This window comes from Zootermopsis nevadensis, unplaced genomic scaffold (assembly GCF_977971745.1).
Source record: "Zootermopsis nevadensis isolate Lab colony 2312 unplaced genomic scaffold, Znev_1.0 Znev_ptg000021l, whole genome shotgun sequence".
Taxonomy (NCBI): Eukaryota; Metazoa; Arthropoda; class Insecta; order Blattodea; family Termopsidae; genus Zootermopsis; species Zootermopsis nevadensis.
The window spans coordinates 3,939,093-3,960,179 of record NW_028259153.1 but is presented as its reverse complement, the minus strand read 5'-3'; the positions used below and the strand labels follow the sequence as shown (position 1 = coordinate 3,960,179).

At 33.3% G+C, this 21,087-nt stretch overlaps 1 protein-coding gene across 1 annotated transcript; it reads right to left on the bottom strand.

The window, feature by feature from the left end:
- Positions 1-3,321: 3,321 nt before the first annotated feature.
- Positions 3,322-19,931, bottom strand: LOC110835251 (uncharacterized). The gene is made up of 9 exons (XM_022075282.2): positions 19,782-19,931; positions 16,842-16,918; positions 15,718-15,826; positions 13,890-13,966; positions 11,973-12,008; positions 10,812-10,923; positions 8,357-8,439; positions 7,143-7,170; positions 3,322-3,667 (listed from the first exon to the last, which is right to left on the bottom strand). Exons 1-9 carry the CDS (start codon positions 19,858-19,860, stop codon positions 3,612-3,614), a joined length of 657 nt encoding a protein of 218 aa, XP_021930974.2. The 5' UTR covers positions 19,861-19,931; the 3' UTR covers positions 3,322-3,611.
- Positions 19,932-21,087: the final 1,156 nt, after the last annotated feature.

The following is a 21,087-nucleotide window of genomic DNA, read 5'->3' as shown; positions in this document are numbered from 1 at the left end:
GTGATGACTCCCTCCTTTCAACCACCTGACGCGGCTGCTAGCCCGAGAAGAAATCATTATGATAGAACTTTACTGCCTCCATCATCAGGGCGATGGCGAGTGTTAGAGCAGGTGGTGTTAAAGAGCTAATTGCAAGAGAGTAGAATTATAAACTCGCTTGTAAGTCAGATACTAACAGTAATTAACGGTGTCTCCTTCGTACGAGGGTCAAAGTAAGGGAGTGCATGTTGGACCTCGCTCCATAAGGACCCAGTCTCATTACTAGAATATCCATGATCTGGACTATCTAGAACAGTAGATTAAGACACTGATAATATTTATGATTTGAAAATGTTGTCGTAACGTGAGAGAGTTAGATATTCACATCTTCAATTCATTCATAAAGAATTTTAACACGCCAAATTAAGATATACGGGGAAGTAGAGATACAGTATTCAGATGTAAGAGGGCTGCTGTGGTAACAGATTAGAGAAAACGACATAATGAGGTGCCTTATAGTGTGTTATGTACACTAGATATTATTTGGATGAGAAAATAATGGAGTATGAAGTAGACGGGGCAGAGACGAAAATATGTCGTGATTGGATTCATCTGACTCAGGTTAGAGACTACTGGTGGGCTGTTGTAAACACGGTGATGAACCTTTGGGTTCAGTTTAGGCTAGTCCACTAACTAAAACTTAGACTTGTCTTTGGTTAAAGCTTGAAATTTTGACTTCGTCGACTAATAAAGTCGAATATACAAGTTATGAAGAATCTTCAGACAAAGATTTCGATCCAATTGCACGAAGTTACCGTCTGACAGCTCTTGAACTGAGAATTTTATGGCAATCTAATTTAGGACTCTATACGAGAGATTAATTAAATTCAGGCATAACTATATATTTAATAGTTGTGATACTTAATTTAAATATATAATATAATATTAAATTTAAATGACAATTTTTTAGAGTTCCATTGTATTTCTTACGTTGATATTTTAAAAAAAGTAAAATACAAGCAATTAATATTTTCTATGCGAATAAAATTTAATACATCTGGAATTAAAGAAAAATGAGAAATCATTGAAAGCAGGTTTATTTAGGTTATCATATTCTTTTTAATTTTCTTTACATAACATTTCTGAAACTCTGAGTTCAACTAAAAATTTACTAGACAAAGTTCCTAAGCGTAGAAGAACGAGGATAAAAGTAATTTAATTTAAACGTATTAAATGTAAACGCAACAGAAATTCTGGAAAGTAGTTTAAAACACAAAACTGATAAAATAGTTGCAACTAAAGAAGACGATTTTAATAGTGAAAATAGCTGCCTCGTGATCAACATGAAAATGCAAGAAATAAAGAGAAGTTAAACTTCTATTATTAATGTGGAGTCTGTATCTTACTTACAGCTATTTTAAGAATAGGCAGGGTTATATTTCACTCATGATGGCCACAGTTATGTACGAAGTAAGCCTGGAGGTTACACTTTAGATGCATGTGAAGAAGCCTTTTTTAGGGCACGGGTTACATGATAATTAGGGCCGTGTGGAAAATCTCCTTAGAGGCATGTTGGAGGTCAGTGTGTTTCACCGAAAGTCAGAAGTAGTGCGCTACAAGGAAAAATTACGAAGGTATAAATAAAGCTATCAGCGGCTGCTTGCTCCATATTTTATCTTAACACCAGTAATACTTCGATTCTTGTTTATTTTTAAGAAGAAAGTGCAGCCCTGATAGGCATAATCAACACGGCCTATTGAAGTAGTAAACCATTTTATTAGCACAATATTAAATATGTCAGAAATCGAAAGTCTATTGTGTATACACCTGAAGTATGGATTTATTTTCATAGAGAGACTTGGAAAACAAACCTATTTGTATGGTACGATGTAACAGGAAGACTTAGAAGCTCTGTTGTCTTTAAGAAGACAAAAGAGACGAATTTATGATGGTACACCCTTAGAAGCAAAATAATTTATAATTGTTTAATTTTAACCGTCTAATCACAATAAAATATTTTATTAAATATTAAAATATTTAAATATTATTACTACAATTAACATTTAATATTTAAAATATTTAAAATATATTAAAATATATTAAAATGATGCTCTTTCTATCGAAATGTTCGATTTACAATTAGAGCATCATGTCGTGAAAAAGATGATGCTCTAATTGTAAATCGAACATTTCGATAGAAAGAGCATCATTTTAATATATTTTAATATATTTTAAATATTAAATATTAATTGTAGTAATAATATTTTAATATTTAATAAAATATTTTATTGTGATTAGACGGTTAAAATTAAACAATTATAATCATCACAATATGACGCAATATTATCATCTCAAAAATACTTTATGTTACATTACGGACTTTTGCCATTTTCCGCAGCAAGAATATTATATAAACTGTTACTTAGCACAACTCTTAATGGGAAGGGTTTCTGGATGCTAAATCAAGAGTGTAATTAAGTAACAGAATCTTCTCGAGTGCTGACGACGCACTTTATAATGGTCTGAGTGGACTGAAGTTAAACTGAATGCTCACCTCCTTGTTCTTCGCCGTTTATGTTTAATGCAATTTCTCAGACAAGAGGAAGGAACAGATTAATGAGGAATTTTATAATTAATGTACCTTATATTACTATCATGAAATCAAAGATGATTTAATGGATGAGACATAAGAGAAAGATGTAAGATTCATATAAAATTTTATTTGGAAATCCTAAAGGAAATGAACCACGAAATTAAGAGATATTTAAAAAATATAATATCAAATTCTACACCCGATTATTCTGACTCAGGATAGCGTCTGGTAGTGGCTCTTGTGATGGTACCTCCTTTATTATCTCAGCTATTATCAGTTTTTTAGAACAATTACCTTCCATTGAATCAGTTCCACACTCAATTGGTAGGGAGAGAGATGGAAAATGTAATGTGAGAAACACAGGTTGTGACTGAGGTGAAGTGTTAAATTATATGTAAGACTTGAGGTTCTCACAGCGGTGAGTATGAAGATTTCCGTCTTCTGGGTTGTTGCCCTATGTAGTCTGGTTGATGTTAACCAACGTTTCAGAGGTCATACTGCCTCCGTCATCAGGGTGATGAATATGCCAATAGGGTGTGAGGTGCTAGGTTTATAGGCCGGAAAGTGAAAGGTGTAGCCTGCCCCGAGCCAATGGGAGCAGGCATGGGAGTGGACCAATGGTAGCACGTGGGCGAGAGTGGGAGAGAGAGAGAAAGTAGAGAGAGAAAGGTTGAGTTTGGTTGGATGTTAAATTATATCTTACGTGTACCATAGATGAAATTGGGATATGGAATAATTTGAGAACTAAATTTATTTATTGTTTTATTAAGATATATTTGTCTAATGCCCATTACAGCATTACTGTAACATTTAAATTCATCTCACTCTAGACCTTCTGCAACTGATACATCGTAGTTTGTTAACTAAACGGACATCAGACTGACATAAGCATAGTTTTGCACCTGAGGAACATTGCACTATACATAGTTTCTCTCACAGAAAAATAGACTGATATTTACAGCCAGTGCTATAGATAGCGCCATTATATACAGAATGTATTGCACTACTAATGCTGATGTAAAACCACTGGATGTTGTTATTAATTCTCACCGTACCTTTTCTTGAGTTCCAGTCTATAGTCGTCACATGCTTTACCTGGAAAAGTAAAACGAAGTGTATGTGTGTAAGCATTTTTTGTGAATTTTTACATTTTAAGCTATAAATACGTCAAAATTTGCCAACGTCAAAAATTCCAACAGATTTTCCAAGTTAATATTTAATTCTTTCTAAATCAGATAAAACCCGTTAATTAGCCATCCGGTTAATCCACATAATCGGCCCCCGGATACTGAAACGCCTTCTCTTAATTCCAGTTAACAAAAATTACTGTTATATATTGTAGTATATGTATACTTGCGGTACTAGGAATAAATATAAATATAGTGTATATTATTACTCTGACTGTTTTATTTATTTATTTATTTATTTAGTGTTCTGTCTGACGACAGGTCCATATGAACAGGATCCTTCCATCCTTTTCTCGGACTGGGACCTGTTCATATACGTTCTTGGCAGATGATCCAGAAGTGGTTTGCCATTGCCTTCTTCTGTGTGTGAATGGAGTAATTGTTGGGATGCCACGGAGAAACCGAGGAAAACTCCGTGTTGCCTAGACCACGGCCTTGCCCAACACAAGTTATAAATTCGGGCACCGCCGGGAATCGAACCCGAGACCCCCAGGATTACAAGGCCAGCGTTCTAACCGCTAGACTACCGTGGCGGATACTCTGACTGTACTGCCAAATATATTCCTTAATTTTAAGTCACTTTCTTAAGTTTTCGCCAAATGTTCTCCTGGGTATGAAGACTGTTCAGAAGACTTTATTGTTATGGTGACCTTATTACTTCTCGGATATTGATTGCTCTATTAATGTGATATGTTGAACCAATTACACATCCTTTCCCTGCCTCCACACGGTTTCTTAAATGGTAAGGCAGAGCTTATGTAAGTTGTTGTTCAGGAGCAACGGAGTTACCGCCAAAATATAAGCGCGTTAACCCAACTTTTGTTACATAACAATCTAAACCATACTATTTGAACCATATCAAAGGATCTGAAGTATTCAAGAAATATGATCGTACACGTAATTTCTTATCGACTGCAGACGATTTATTAAAACGTAATAAAAATATATTTACAATTCTGTCCAAAAACGTTCATATATATCTATTATTCAATAAACTATATACAGTAACACATTCATTGATTCGTCATCCCTACCGACTGCTCAATTATAATTATGTAAATTTTGAGCAGAAAGTGTTTTATCACCATGCAGATTGATACAATATTGTGACATAACCTTGAAACCTAGCAGTGTATTGATATATAACGTTCAGTGTGGTATTACATAAAGCATAGTTTTGTAAAGTACAACCTTTTATGCTTTATAACAAATCATCGTTTTACATACGTAGCACTATTAGCACTACTGCTTACTACAACTATTCACTAATGCTACTCTACATGACTATTCCTTAATCCCTAATACTATTTACATAACCCTTTCTTATTGTTCTCGTGCCTTCTACCCCAGTGGCAGTTCTAAATTCCTAATTTTGACCTGTCTTTTACATCTTACTTTGTACAGAATTTCCCTACATCCCTGTCCTCCGTGTCATTCGTAGTGCTTAAAATTTTCTTGAAGGCCAACTCTTCACCAACGGTGAACCACTTGTTCCTCAGGAGCTGTTCCCTCCACCTCCCAGTTTCCGTACACTTTAATAGTATGTGAATCTCGCTTTCTGTCGCCCCACATAAAGGGCATATTTTTTCCTCCATGCCCCCCCTCATCCCTCTCAGCTTCCAAATGCCCGCTCTGAACCATGCCCATTCCTCCCTCTCCACCCTCGTACAACAACCAGATAGCCCTGTCTACCCCACCCTGATTTCATCTCCCCGTACAACGCCAAAGATCTCTTTTCTCTAATTTTAGCAAAAACGTTCTGTCGTTCTATGGCGTTGCACCTCTCCTTTAAAATTTCCCACGTCCTGCCCACACTTCTTCCTTGCGGATCCTGCCAAATATACCCCAACCCCAATTTATCTAATTCCACTTTTACCCCCTTAGACCATCCCCCAATTTTCAAGTTCAGTACCTGCCAGTGGCCGTGAAAACCTGGTGTCAGGCGGCCACAGATCTCTGTATATAGTTCTAAACCAAATATATTATTATTATTATTATTATTATTATTATTAAATCATCGTTTTATGAATTGTATGATTTATTATTAATTAATTTGTTTGTCACTGATGATAACCTGTTGAGGTCGAAAGGATTTTGGCACTAAGTGTCTTTACAAATGTAAATAGTTTTGTTTGAATACATGATTTTAGATATTATGACATGTAAATATGAACCAGGAAACTGTTCGACTAGCCACAGAACGCGAAGTCCTGGTAAATCATTTTATTTTGAGTTCCATTGATTTTACTTTTAGCAAAAGATGTTTTTCTTTGTAATGAAATTTTACTTATGTCAGAACAGTACTGATATGTTTGTGTCCTGTCGTTCGTAAAAGGCCGATCCCATATTGAGATGGTAACTCAAAACCCCTTACATACCACGCGTTAATATACGCAAGTTTTGTGTGGAATACAATTACATAAACATCCACCGAAAGCCATGCTTCAAAATAGAAAAAATGTGAGTTTTACAGAGTGATATACCATTTAGGTAAGAACATTATTTGCAAGATCAGCAGCATACAAAATACTGTGTTTTCAGCATAGACAGCTCTGATTGGCGTTGTACGTAGTTCGAAAATTGCCTACTCCATATTCTTACAAAGGTCAATACGACATAGGGGATATAGACCTACACAAGTGAAGACAATTTCAAAACACCTTTAATATAATTTTCTATGTACTTCATCAATAAATAGTTCACAACTTTAAAGAGGCTATGTGAAACATAAAATAATCTTTGGCTCACGTATTTTTTCTCATTCCGAATTAAAAACGTTAAACCAAATTTGTTCTTATACCTACAATAAATTGCCCTATGTTATGTTTTATCCGACATTTGTTTAGGAACGTTTATGTTGCATTTACTCCTAGAACGTCTGACTTAAACTGAAGGTGTGTTTAAAAACATCCGTCTCTTATATATATATATATATTTGAAATTACAAATTTTTTTACGCTATAAGAAATTTGGAAACTAAAATAAATGAAATTAATTTATGTCACGATAATTTTGTCAAGATAATGACATAAATTTGATAACTGCTCAAATAATTACAATTTAATTTAAAACAAACCAGGAATTTAAAAATTTATAATTAATAGAACAGTCAGTTGTAAAATTGGATCTGCTGAAACGGGATATTACGGTACGAACAGACGGAAATAGTTTCATGTGACAAGTAGAAAATAGAGAAATGCAAAGAGATTTTAAATCATATTGTAAGCAACAGAACAAAACTGCGAATTTTAAAAAGAGGACATATGTTGTATAAGAAAAACGGAGATTGGTCGACTGAAATACTGTTTCTCACGAAATTATCATGAAAGTCCATAAATTGGAAAAGAATGTAGAAGAATCTAAATTAATGTATTTCTACTTACTCTTTCGTTGCAGATTCTCTGGACAATGCTGAAAAAACATAGAAACATTTAATGACTCATACACTGCAAACCATATCTGTTCAAACTATAATAGTGCCTGTTTGTGTTTAGGGAAGAAGGTGTTTCAGAACAGGGTGCTTAGGAAAATATTTGGATCTAAGATAAATGCAGCGATAAGGGGCCAGAGAAAGCTATATAACGAGTTCTTTTCTGTTACCAAAAAATATTTATGTGGTCAAATCAAGGATGAAATGTATCTAGGCATCTTGAATGTGGTAGAAGTGAAATCCTTAAAAATATCTGATCGCCTGAAATGATGGGATTCTTTCAAAATATATAAGCGTAAATGGAAGGATAATATTAAATAAATCGCATTATAATATGGTGAAGTGTGTATTTAATCAATTTAGCGCTGATTTCGGACTGGTGTCGTGCTTTTGTTAACACGGTAATGAAACTATTGTTTCCGTATATGGTGTACTTTATCGAGATGATTTCACTGCACTGTAATATTAAATTGTTTTTGGACAAATCTGTTAGCAAAACCATTGGCTACGGGCTGACTGACCTTTAAGATCATTTTCAGTATAATTTTAAAAAAAAGGGTAAAAATCTCCCTCAGCCAGAGATTCCGCATTTCAGAGATATTGCAACATTTTACCTTGAAGATTTTATTCCTCTGACTTCTACAGAGCATTTCTGTACCAATGTTGATTGGAACGTTCTGACTCCTCGTGATGACCTCAAGCTCATTTATAGAATTTTTAATGGAGGAGCCCTGTTCTGATGCAGGATATGTTAAATGAGAAAAGTTTTGTAATCGGGAAGACATATCTTTTTAATGTTATAAAATTAGTCAACTTTCCGTCAAACCTATGCATTACGTGATATTTGTTGATTTTAAAAAAAAGACAGCCTAAATTCTCAGTAACTTCTGTTTCTTACCACACTACAGACACCAGTACTGGTCAGCCTTCTTGTTTCAATCGACCAGATCATACCACCATTTATGTATGTATATATTACGCCCACAGCATAAGCAATTCACTACATGACTGCTAAACGTCATAACCCATAAGATCATGCTGTCACATGTGATATATCTCATAGTTTTATTTTTATTTTTTTATAAAAACTGATAGTTTCATGTTTCAATATGCATCTGTTATTTACCGAATTTAGTTAAGGCAATTTACAAAAATAAGATAACTTACCATGTCAGCCATGTAAGATACACAAAATTTGAAATTCATAGCATCTTCCTTACAAATATGGAACTTGTCTGGATTTGGTGGTACTGAAAATAAAATACAAATTGTGTTAAAATTTGTATCTTATATGCGTCATGTTTGTGTTTGATTAAATATATTTATTTTGTACAGTCTATACACAAATGTTTGAAGTTTATTGGTGTTGTAAAAACAGAACTACGGATCATTATAATATATTGCATCAAATATCTAATAGTTTTTAAAATATTTTAAATTAATAAAAACCTGAAGACGACGGTATTACCCGTCGAAACATGTCGTTTTAATAAAAGCGCTAAAAAATATAATGTAAAATCGTATTTACGATTAAGAGCGCTAATATAATATTTTACACAATAAAATGTTTTAATATTATATAATTTTTACAACACCAATAAACTTCAAACGTTTGTGTATAGACTGTACAAAATAAATATATTTAGTGTTAAAATTTGTTACAATATTTTTCAGATTAGATAGCAGAATAAAGTAGTATCAAAGCCTGGAATTGTAAGTAACGTTAAATGTCCGGAAACTGTAAATAGTTGCCCTGACACTAATGCATATCGTGAACATAATTTAGGAAATAATCCAACTGGTTCAGATATTATTATGCGTTTTTTACACGAACGTGTTACGGTCTGGTCCTATCTGTCCGCCCGTCTGTCCATTCGATTCAACTGAAGAACCACTAGACGGATCTGAATGGAATTTGATTTGGGGTTTGCCTCATTCCGCACGACTTCAAACACATTTTTGATTATCGTACGAGCGGTCATAACATAATGATGAATGTGTTCACCACGTTGACATTGAGGTGCTCCGATCTAGTGGCCATATTGGGAATTTTATTTTATAATAGTTGCCTTGATTACCATTGGCAACCATGGTATGCGTTCTTTTTATGTTATCACAGTTACTATGGTAATCGAGGTTAGTACTGGTAAAAATGGGAATCGGCCGAAAGTGTTCATTTATGTTAAGGTTATTTTAATTGGGACAGGTTAGGTTACAACATGATATTTTATATTAAGTTATTTTAAGTCAGATCTGTTAGGGTAAATGAAGGCATATCAGGTCAAGCTAAGTATGTTTAGTTTCGGTTATTTAAATATGAATCTTAAATGTTGGAATTCGAATGTGGGAATTACAAAATTTTTAAGTCTGCATTTGGAAATTTCGAAAAGAATTGAAAATTACAAAATAAAAATTTTGAATGTTTAGAAAATTTTAAATTTTTAATATTTGTGTATTTCTTTTCGCGTATCTAATACCTTTAAATGAACGTTACGTTTGTCTCTTTTGGGACGTATTTGGTTAGATTAAGTTATGTGAGGTTGGGTTAAGGATGTTTTGGTTAGGATAGATGTTTATATATAAATTGTAAACTGTCGGGTTTTCGAGTGTGTATATTACGAAATTCTTAATTCTGTTCTTTTTAAATTTCGAAAAAAGAAAAATTAAAAATGTGAGTGTTTTGTAAATTTGAAACATATAGGAATGTATAAACTTTCAAAACCCAAAAATTTATTTCCCTGTACAAGGCGGATATAATGTCTTTAAATGTACGCTGCAATGAACGCATGGGAATAATATGTGTATTCCGGTAAGGATTATGCCTTCCTAGCTTGTTACTATACTACAAACACAGCAATAACTTTGCCAGAGGTAAAAATGTCCTTCCTATAGTCGGTTTGAAGAATGCAAATTTACGCTTCTCGTTTGGGGGAGGGGATTCATTGTAAAGTTAGGCCTAAGTTGATACGTTGTATAGGAGATTTAAGTTTGCTATAGCCACTCAGCCGATCATTCTGTTAACGCAAATTATACTATGAAAAACACTGACTAACAGATACTATGCGATGACGTAATAACAAGTAACATTTCTGAAGCGCCACCAGTTACGAAAAGTATATGTAAAGCAAGTATAACATGAAAAGGAGAGGATTTGAAGGAAGTGGTCGTGACCTAATTCAAGGCACTATCCCGGTAATTTTTTTTGAGAGACTAAGGAATATATATGGGCCGAGATTTGAATCTGGACGAAGCAGTGCTAACTGATCGACCACGACGTTGTAACAATTATATTAAAATTTGTATTACACATGTTTATATTGTTTTTGTTATAAATTCCACCTTAGAAATCAGCCAACATTCTTACCTTGTAGGACTGTACATTTTATATGTTGACCTGTTAACAGAAAATCAGTTAACGAATTCGTAGCAGTGCATTATGACTTAACAGTGCTGTAATGTATACAAATACCAATGTTTGGAATATAATTTAATTAAAGTTTAAGTTTTATATTTCGACTACCTTTTCTTCTAACATACATTTCAAAGTTTCAAAATTTCTGTCGAGATTCTATGAGAGATACTTTGGCCGGATAAGTTGATTCTTCTTTCAAGACACAATTACCTTTCGTGCATATTCTCTCCACTGCAGTCCAGAACTTCTCGTCGGTGAAAGGAATCACTGATTTCATTAACTTAATGGCTTCGGTAGCAATAATATTGCCTTCAGAATCTGCCTGTAAAAGAACATACTGGAGATATGGTATCGTATGTACAAACTTAATATTCATTTGTTTCCTTGTTTTGAATTTCGTTAGCCTACTACTTGTAAAATTACCGTTAACTGAAACATTTTCACTCAGAGGATACGAAGTAGAAATACAATTACAAGTATAACAAAATCGAATTAGATTGATAAGACTGAAAATGAAAATTTCAATTTCATTTTGAAGACGACGTGGTCATACTACAATAGACCTGACTATATTACATTTTATTATATTATTTAGTGTTCTGTCTGACGCCAGGTCCATATGAACAGGATCCTTCCATCCTTTTCTCAGACTGGGACCTGTTCATATACGTTCTTGGCAGATGATCCAGAAGTGGTTTGCCATTGCCTTCTTCTGTGTGTGAATGGAGTAATTGTTGGGATGCCACGGAGAAACCGGGGAAGCCCCCGGAGGAAAACTCCGTGTTGCCTAGACCACGGCCTTGCCCAACACAAGTTATAAATTCGGGCACCGCCGGGAATCGAACCCGAGACCCCAGGATTACAAGGCCAGCGTTCTAATCGCTTAAATTTTTAACGTGATGGATGGTATTTTAATTCTAGTCAGATGTCTTACATTCGATTTTTTTAATATGTATGACAAAGTGTAATCGGATGGAAAGTTAACAAATTTCTGATAGCCAAAACGTCTACTCGATAAAATAATTTTTGTCTACGTTGTTTTAGTGATCTTAAACCACAAGGTGAGGTGCTCGCATTATGAACAGTGTCTTACTTTACTACAGTCGTAGAAATGTATGAAATTAATATAATTCCATTTAAGTTTATTTAAATTTTGCAATGTTCAAACCAGACTTAAAACTAATATTCTAGATTATCACGGCAATGAACACGAAGATGGCTGTCTTCTGGGTTGTAACGCCGTGAAGTTTGGCACAAGTTTAGAAACGTTTCACATGGCTATTCTAGAAATATATTTGTATGGAGTAACAAGACAATTGACAATGTTGGTAGATACATCTTTAAGACTACTTAAGCGTTTGTATAACTTACCGCATTCGCCTTTTGTAGATGGCACTGAGGATAACACTGCAAAGAAATAATACGTCTGCTGAAGTAGAATAGTGAAACGTCTTTAGATTACAGTACAAGTGTTTCTCGCAGTAGCTGCGTATATTTGATTGGTCTCTCTTCAGTGTCTTCCTGACTCAGGCATAAGAACCCATGGTTATCATGCTGTTTCAATTTACGAATGTAATTGTGCCACTATTAATGTGATATAGAACAGATCTTGGAAACTATTCTTTGCATTTACGGTTCTACACATCATTATGAGAAAATTACGTAGAAAATAAAATACTGCTTATATTTGTGTGTAATTCACACACACACAACATTTTTGAAAGAGGTTTTGACAGTCCCAGTTATAGGACGTGGGCGTGAATAATGAGTTTTAAATATAGCATTCTTACTCTCTTGATCCTGGTTTATATATGTTTCTAGTTTTATCTTTCACTATGTCACACAACATTGGTGTTGAGCCATCTGCCATTTCTGCACTAATAAAAGCCAAATTACACAATAAAATCTTCTCGGGCGATCAGACGCGTCAAACGATTAAAAAATTAAATCGACGTTTCAGGGACCGTCTCTGTCCCCATCATCAAAACCCTGAAACGTCGGTTTTATTGTTTAATAATTCGACGCGGCTGATCGCCCTAGAAGATTATATTGAGTTTGGTCTCCGTGAAAACTTCAAAAGATATAAGGCCGAAATAATTCTTGCAAAACAAAGTCTTCCGTCATGGATGTTAGATCATTTTTCTCAAATCATTAGAACAAAAACGATCTAACGTCATTGATAGAAGATAGAAATGAGCAAAAATAATACCTTGGAGCACTTTAGAGTTCAGTGAGATCCAAGACAGCGTTTTTGCACAACATTTGCTTCAAATAATTAAATCTATTTGATCACATTTTTCTACCATGGTCATAACCCATTATTGCACAATATTGGACGTTCTAGGTATCACTTTTCTCAAAATTGGTTCTTAACAACGGAAAGCCGGAACCCAAAAATACACGACAAACCTGTACAGTCTTCTTCACTTACGCCAGCGTGTGAACTTCACTTCTGAATGCCAAACGTGTGTAGATGTTTCTGCATGAGCAATACTTTTGATAGTGATTCATGAGTTATTGTCTGCGTAGATTCAAATTTATTGTCAGTTGGCGTTAAATTCAATTTATTTAATGATTTATTTGACATGGGATGTAATATTCGCTAGTAATGTAGAACATTCTAGAAACTGATAAAAAGAAAATAGTTGAAAATTTCTAAGTTCATGCACGCTGATTTTGCGTCATTATCAGATCTTATCCTAATCTGAAGCAAAGAAATTCCAGCGATATATTATTTATCGTTTATGTAGAATTTCTCCGTAATCCAAAAAACTCGATAAGCTATATGTAAAAAAAAATAAAATTCTCACTACTGATTGGACAACTGTGAACGAAATATCTTTTAAATGCCTCAGTAAATAATTTTGTTTTTTCCGCACGAAAAGGCATCTGGGTTTGAGAATTAACAAATTCTCATCTCTGTGTTAACTGTAGGATCCGAACAGTATATTGTTACGACTGTCGGTGAAATATCATTTCCAAAAATTCTGCAGGAGAATATCTGAAATAAAAGAAATTCTGTCGTCCATTGCATAGTCCAGTGTCTCGATAACTCACGTCAAAACCTTGTTCGTAGGGAGGTTTACCGCTGTCAATTTAACACGTGTCTGAATATACATCCTTAGATTCTAAGAAACTCCAAACAGAAAGCAATTAATATTCTCAATTTACGACCAGAAATAGACTGTGACAGAATAAATCAAAAATTCGAAATTTTATTCAACCAAATTTGTCTTCCATTTGGTATTCAATTGTTTATAAGTACCGTATCATTTGAAATACACTTACCACTGATCTGTTTCTGAAGATATTCATTTCTTGTTCAGTAAAAATTCCTCTCCCGTTATCTGTAGTAGTCTCTGGTTCTTTGAGAGATAAACAATAAACAACGTTAAAATTAGCTGCATGAAGCTAAGTCCTTCTTGAGAAGTTAACAGTTGTACATCTAGTTAAAAAAATCCCCTTTGATTTATCCAGGATATTCGTTACCATCTTCACAAAATTCCGCCTCTGGAATCTATTGTGATAAGATGAACCCAGCCCATATTCTTATATTATACTTTGTTAATGTCCATGTTAAATATATTTTCTTCATTTAGGTCTTGAAATTACAAAAATGAAATGGTTTGTCTGTGATACATGAACATTTATAGCCAATGTTAAATGGATTGCTAATCGCTACCTCATGTGACGTCGTCAGGTTTGCGGATGTAGGAGAAGGCCTCCGGATACGAAGGGAAACAACGAATATATTCAATAAGCAGTTGTTTACAGTCTGTTTTTACATTGAAACATTTAATCCTGATGTAAAAACACAATACGTTTCTTGACGTCTTCGTTATAAGAATACGGCGAACATTATATACTGTGTTATGGGATGTTGTGCTGTGTAATAAAGTATAAATGACCATCGCTTTTAGTACGAAATTAAGAGCAGATTAAATTCGACGAATGCTAGCTACCGTGCAGTTCAGTACCTTTGGTTTTCCTTTCGCTATCTAGAACAATAAAAACTAAAACTATATATAATATTTCCGGCTTATTTGTACAGGTGTTAAACCCGGTTTCTCGTGCTGGACGTTCGAGATATTTGAGAATAGTGTGTTTAGTAGAATATTCGTGTCCGAGAGTAATAAAATAACAGGAAGTTATAAAAAGTATAAAAATATGGAACTTCATAATTTTTACTTTCACTAAGCACTAAGAGGATGATCATTTTAAGAAGAAGTTTGTGGGCAGGACATGTAGCACGCATGATGCTGATGAGAAACAGGTGTAAACATTTGATTGGAAAGCTTGAAGGTAAGTGACCAATCAGGGGTTAGATTGTAACGCTAAAATGGCAGAATAATAGGTTTGGATAGTAGATCGGGCTTTTCTGAATAAGCATAGGGATCCGTGTTAGGCTGTTGTGAACGCGGTAGTGATTCCATAAAATAAGGTAGTTTCTCGAATAGCTTAGCGACTGCTAGCTTCTTAAAAAGGGCTCTGCTTTACAGATGTAGATAGAAGGTAAATAGAAGTAGTGAGATTAAACCGAGCTTTCTTCCTGGATTTTTAAATTAAAATCATTGGCCATCGCCAGGTGTCGCCCTGTGCACCTTCCAGTCGGATCGGCTGCTCCAACCGGGATTCGAAACACGCTCATTACTAAAAGAGCTATACCCGCTCATACACGCATAGTTATTATAAATTTATCGCACTCATTGGATAAAACTTAGGATTTTTCTAGTGTGATACTGTTTATTTGAAGTTGGCGGGTCATCTTCTCTTCTGGAATTATTAACAAAGTAATTCTGTCTACATAAACATAAGATGGTAAAGTTGCGTCATATTGTGATATAATAAATATATATGTTGTTTAAATCTTGTCCGTCTAATCACAATAAATTCTTATTAAATATTAAAATATTACAATAATAAACATTTAAAATATTAAATGATGTTCTTTATCGAAATATTCGATATTAATATTTTAAATATTTTAAATGTTAATTATTGTAATATTTTAATATTTAATAGGAATTTATTGTGATTAGACGGACAAGATTTAAACAATATATACTACATAAACATGTTTATGATTTAAACAATTATATATCCATATTCAGATTACCTTCGTCATATGAAATATTCAACTGATATTTATTTTCAACTTCAGTGAAACATTCTTGGAAAATTCTATCGTCTTCTTCAGTGTAAACGGTTTTGTAGGAACAGCAAGGCTGAAAAATTGTAGTGAAGTTATTTTCATAGAAATAACATAGAGTACAGCCACTGCTCTTTAAGGATATGTATGGCTACTAATTTTCTTGTATTGTAATTAGTTGTATTATTTGCCTCCGAATCCAACAGCTCTGGTGTCGGAGGTCTGATTGAAGAAGAACAACCCATGCATTGTAAATTTTTTTTGATTTTTGCACTGACAAAACTTGCGAATATATCATAATAGCGAGTCCTCAGAAGTTCTCCGGAATATCATGGTTGAGGAAAAATGTATTTTATATATATATATCTTATACATTAGACCTATATTTTCGACGAATTTAGAATAAAAAGTCGTCTTTACACTATACCGTATTTTAAATTTAGCTTCAACAAGGAACTCCTTTCAGGGCTGTTGTGTGATTTATTCTCAATTGTATTCTGTACTTATTACAAATAGAAAGGCATGATTATCTGATTTTATATCTTCTATATTACATCTATTTATACGTGTTTCTTAGTCAGTTCTATATTGTTTTTTTTTTTTGTGATCTGAATTAACTTAAGTGTCTGCACTGTTATTCTATAAAGTAGCAAATACCAACCAATAACCTAAACTGATCACCTAGATTTTGTGTTTCTTTTCTAGGCTAATATTACCCCATTTGATAGCCTTCCTGTGCTTTTTATATACGTACATTTACTTACAACTGAGTTCTAACCTAATTTATTACTCTAAACTACTTTATAATTTAAACCTCGCATTTCAAGGTCTTATCCCAATGAAACTTCAAGCGAACATTTTTCCTCATATCAACATGCATATTTTGCTTTTCTGTATCAACAAATCTTTTACTTATCAATCGCTACTCTGTTCTCTCATGTTCCTGTGATTTATCCCAGATATTCCTCACACCCAGTTTTACATAGTATCTTATTTTATTCTCCCTAATCATTTAATCTGTCTACCTTCTAACTGATACTTCAGCGCATCTGATGTTAGCTTAAAGGTTGTAGTATTTAGTGCAAATTTACCTCAAGGAAATGAAGTGTATCATTAGGAGACTCTCGTCGAACTCTGGTCGAAATGTCATATTTACTACGAAATGAAGCTGTAAAAGAATATTTTAAAAATAATTTCCAATTTGATGTACAACTTACAAGAAAACAATCGCTTACCTTATTCACACGTTTTAAATATCAGGATACCGACAGTATGTGAATTTTGGGAACATTCTGTGAAGCTGTCATAGTTTGCCCTGCAAACCTCAGATCAAGTTACTTCAAATTATTACAATATACCGAATATTAAACACCCCTTAACGGATTAAAGTACACAATTCATAACATTTAATATTAGAGTTTCTACCTCAACATAACGCGTAGGCTATCTATTAAAAAGTTAAATTGGTCAGTGCTATGGACATAATCGCTGTTAATGCTGAGAAAACCACAAATAAATCCTGTGGGAAGAATGCTGAGTTATTTATTTAAAATTACTTAGGAGACACATACAGTTTTAATTGTACTTTATAGGGTTAATGGTTGTATTAATTCAGTTTTAATAATATCAAATTTCACAATGATAAACTTTAGGTTTTGATACTTCTCCAGCTAAAACTGAAGTAATTAAACCCAATGAGATGAAATATGGCCGTTAGGTCACTCACAAGCGGGAAAGTGTGAAGTATAATGTATCTGTAGCAAAACTTACTTAAACGAATATATTAGAGAGAAATTTTAGAATACTTAATGGGTTGAAATCTTTTAAAACGTGTACAAATTCACGAATATATTCCGGTGATTCATATTGATTGTAACATTACGCTAGTTCTCGTAAATTCGTTACATTTATCCTTTTTTTTGTGACATAAAATAATAACAATTGAAGCCTGTGGGACCGCGAGCAGCTGCCCCTTTAATTTAATATAAATTTAAATTTGTTAACCGATCAAGTGTGAATAGATTTCCATAAACTTTCACAATAGCCGCCAAACATACACGCACAGGAAACAAATATGTTGGCCGTAAAATTTTAGCCAGACGTAAGTCGCAGTGGTTTTATAATTAGGAATGAAAACCATAAGGCCAAGAGTCCCAGAGTAGCCTTAATATGAAAACAGTCGTAATAATTTAAGCGTAATACACTAACATGGTCATATAAATATTGTCCTAAACAGTCTATAATTGTATGTACTTTTTAAGAAATGGGAAACTCAGATACCAAGTAACATTTAGATAGTCGATATATATTTTCTAGAGCTGCTGGACTGACTGATTATACAACACTTAAATCAGCTTTAGAACTGACTTATTTTACGGTAAATAAATTTTAAAACAAAAGGCACACAAATTAATGGCCCACATTCTGAGTCAGTTGTGACAAGATTAAGTTATCAACATTTAAATCTATAAAATACATTTAAATATTATCCTCGCATTTATGTTTGATCTTACTGACGTTTATTTCATGAAATATTCCTCTACTAAATGTTTCTAATCTTCATTCTTTCTTCCATCGAAGTACTAAAACTGCAAGATTCATGCATAATAATCTTATTTTATTGGCCTAAATACACCTAAGTATTTTAAATGCAAATAATTATACTTTTATTTACATAAAATCCTTCTGTCTATGTCTAGATATCTTAAGTGGTTTCTTCATTTCAGGTTAGGTATTAAAACACTGCCTGAATGTTATTTTTCTCATGTATGCGACGTGTAATGCAAGTTTTATCCTTATTCGTATCTATCCTTATAATGTATATACGCGCGTTCGTTACTTCCTGATTCTTAGTAAATCTAAATATTGTCTTCAGCTATCGGACTAAAATATCCTCAGTATTAACCTACTCTTCAGAGTGAAAATGCTTTGTGTTTCTACCAAACAATTAGTGACATAATAATGAATAAATATTGAATAAATTATTGGATATTTGCGATATTCACTCTTTGGAATTTTAGATAGTAGGTGGGAGAACAAACGATTATGAACTGAGGAGAATAAAACATTCACGGAAATTTTGTACGTTTTAAAAAGATTTCTTAGCGGTGTTGTATCTTCTGTTATAATTAAAGTTAGCTTAAATTTCTCAATATATTATTTTGTTTTCTATCTCTAATATTTATTTAGTCTTCATAATATTATTATTTAATTTAAAGACCGATTATAAAAAACCACTACAAACATTTCACCCACGCAAGATCACGCTATACGCGACATAGACATTTACGAAACAACATTGAATGTGATAACAAAGTACAATTGATATAGAAGAGGATAACTTTCCGATATTTAATGGACATCTGACGAAGGATTGCATTTAGAATATTACATTTGAATTTATATCGATTATACACCTGAAGATGGTTCATTGAAAACCGAAACATGTCGTGAAAAAGATGATGCTCTAATTGTAAATCGAACATTTCGATAGAAAGAGCATAATTTTAATATATTTTAAATATTAAATGTTAATTGTAGTAATATTTTAATATTTAATAAAATATTTTATTGTAATTAGACGGTTAAAATTAAACAACTCTTATTGAGAAGAGAAATTTGTTTCTTATAGAATTAATAAACGGTACACATGGAACACTGCGTACAATCAAATTTCACAGTTGGTAAGTTTATTATAACTACTAAGAGTAATATATTGCACTGATACGTTAAATTCATGATCTGTTTAAGAACGATTTGTGATTTATTTAACATGTAAAATAATACCCACCTTTTAATTTTGTTTAGTTTCAAATTTTGTCTAAATCTGTCAAATAGGTACTGATGCAAGTCGAAGGTTGTTTAAACTCAATGTTATCGGATTGATTACACCTTCGTCTTAAACACAATATCACTTGCAGGGAAATCAAAAGGAAAAGTTACATTTCTGGTACAAAATGATTTTTAGAAACATCCACTCTAATAGTTCCTAGCATTTTTTAGTCTTACACATTAAAAAACAGAAGACATACCGTAGTCGAAGGAGAGATCTGTCGCTGTAACAATGGCACATGTACATGCCAAGAATAAGATCCCATAGGCTGCGTCCATGATATTATCAGTGCGTCAGTATTTTGTTGCCAACGTAGGCTGTACTGTTATTGCCACAAATTATTTGTAACGTTAACAGTGGATTATATATAGGAGTATTGTTCCGGATGTGAACAACAGTGGCTGGATATTGTGTAAGAGAAGATTTGTTGTTTAGAGGGCGGAAGTTTTAAGAATATCAATCAGATAATTCTCTGAGTTCTGTGGAATTCATGTAAATGAATGGAGAATAAAATACTCATTTTATTTTATTTTGGTGTTTTTACAGTTTAAAAAGCATAACCACAAATACAAAGTGTTTCCTCTGGGGCACTATGTTTTGCCAGTTTCATGGTTGAAGTCTCTAATAGAGGATCTGTTTCAACATCTCGCTATCAGTATTCAGTTGATTTGTATTCCAGTAATTTATTTGAATAAAAATTTCCTTGGGTATTATCCATCGTCTAGTAAATATAAAACATAAAACGACGTTTCGGAGATGGGACTAGATAGAGCTAATCCCTATCTCCGGAGATAGGGATTAGCTCTATCTAGTGGGCCCAACTGTGTAGGAACCTGAAGACGGAGATAGAGTCCCATCTCCGAAACGTCGTTTTACGTTTTATATTTACTAGACGATGGATAATATCCAAGGACATTTTTATTCAAATGACTCTTCACCATCGTCAAGAAGTTTTAGATTTGATATACAGTAATTTATTGAACAATTTTTTTTTAAAAAAAACTGACATCTTGTAAATTATAATACTCAGTTTTGAAAATAATATGATAAGTAAAGCAAAATTTTACTGAACGTTCACAGAACATTAAGGCAAGAATTAGAGCTAAATTACTGATATCTGATTTATTTCCTGTGTTGTATGTACCACGTTATACATATGCAGAGGTATTATATCAGAAACTATTATTGTTCTGTACTGTAACTGTTTTGAATGTCGTAATTCGACATCACGATATTTAATTCGTTTTAAGCTCTTGTTTGTGTATGTTAGATCACAAACTTACAGGAAAAAGAAAAATCTGTTTCCTAAAAATTGCGTAAAGACGTTATCACTTAACATATATTAAATGGAACCATCACATCAAGAAAAATCTTTATGGAATAATTAACCTTGTGGAGCACAGTCAATGTTGAGAACCTAATAAGTGCTGAGGTACCCAGGGAATTACTTTATTTATTTAACCCGAAAGTTCATTTTTTGTTCACAAAAGCCCACCGTCGTCCAG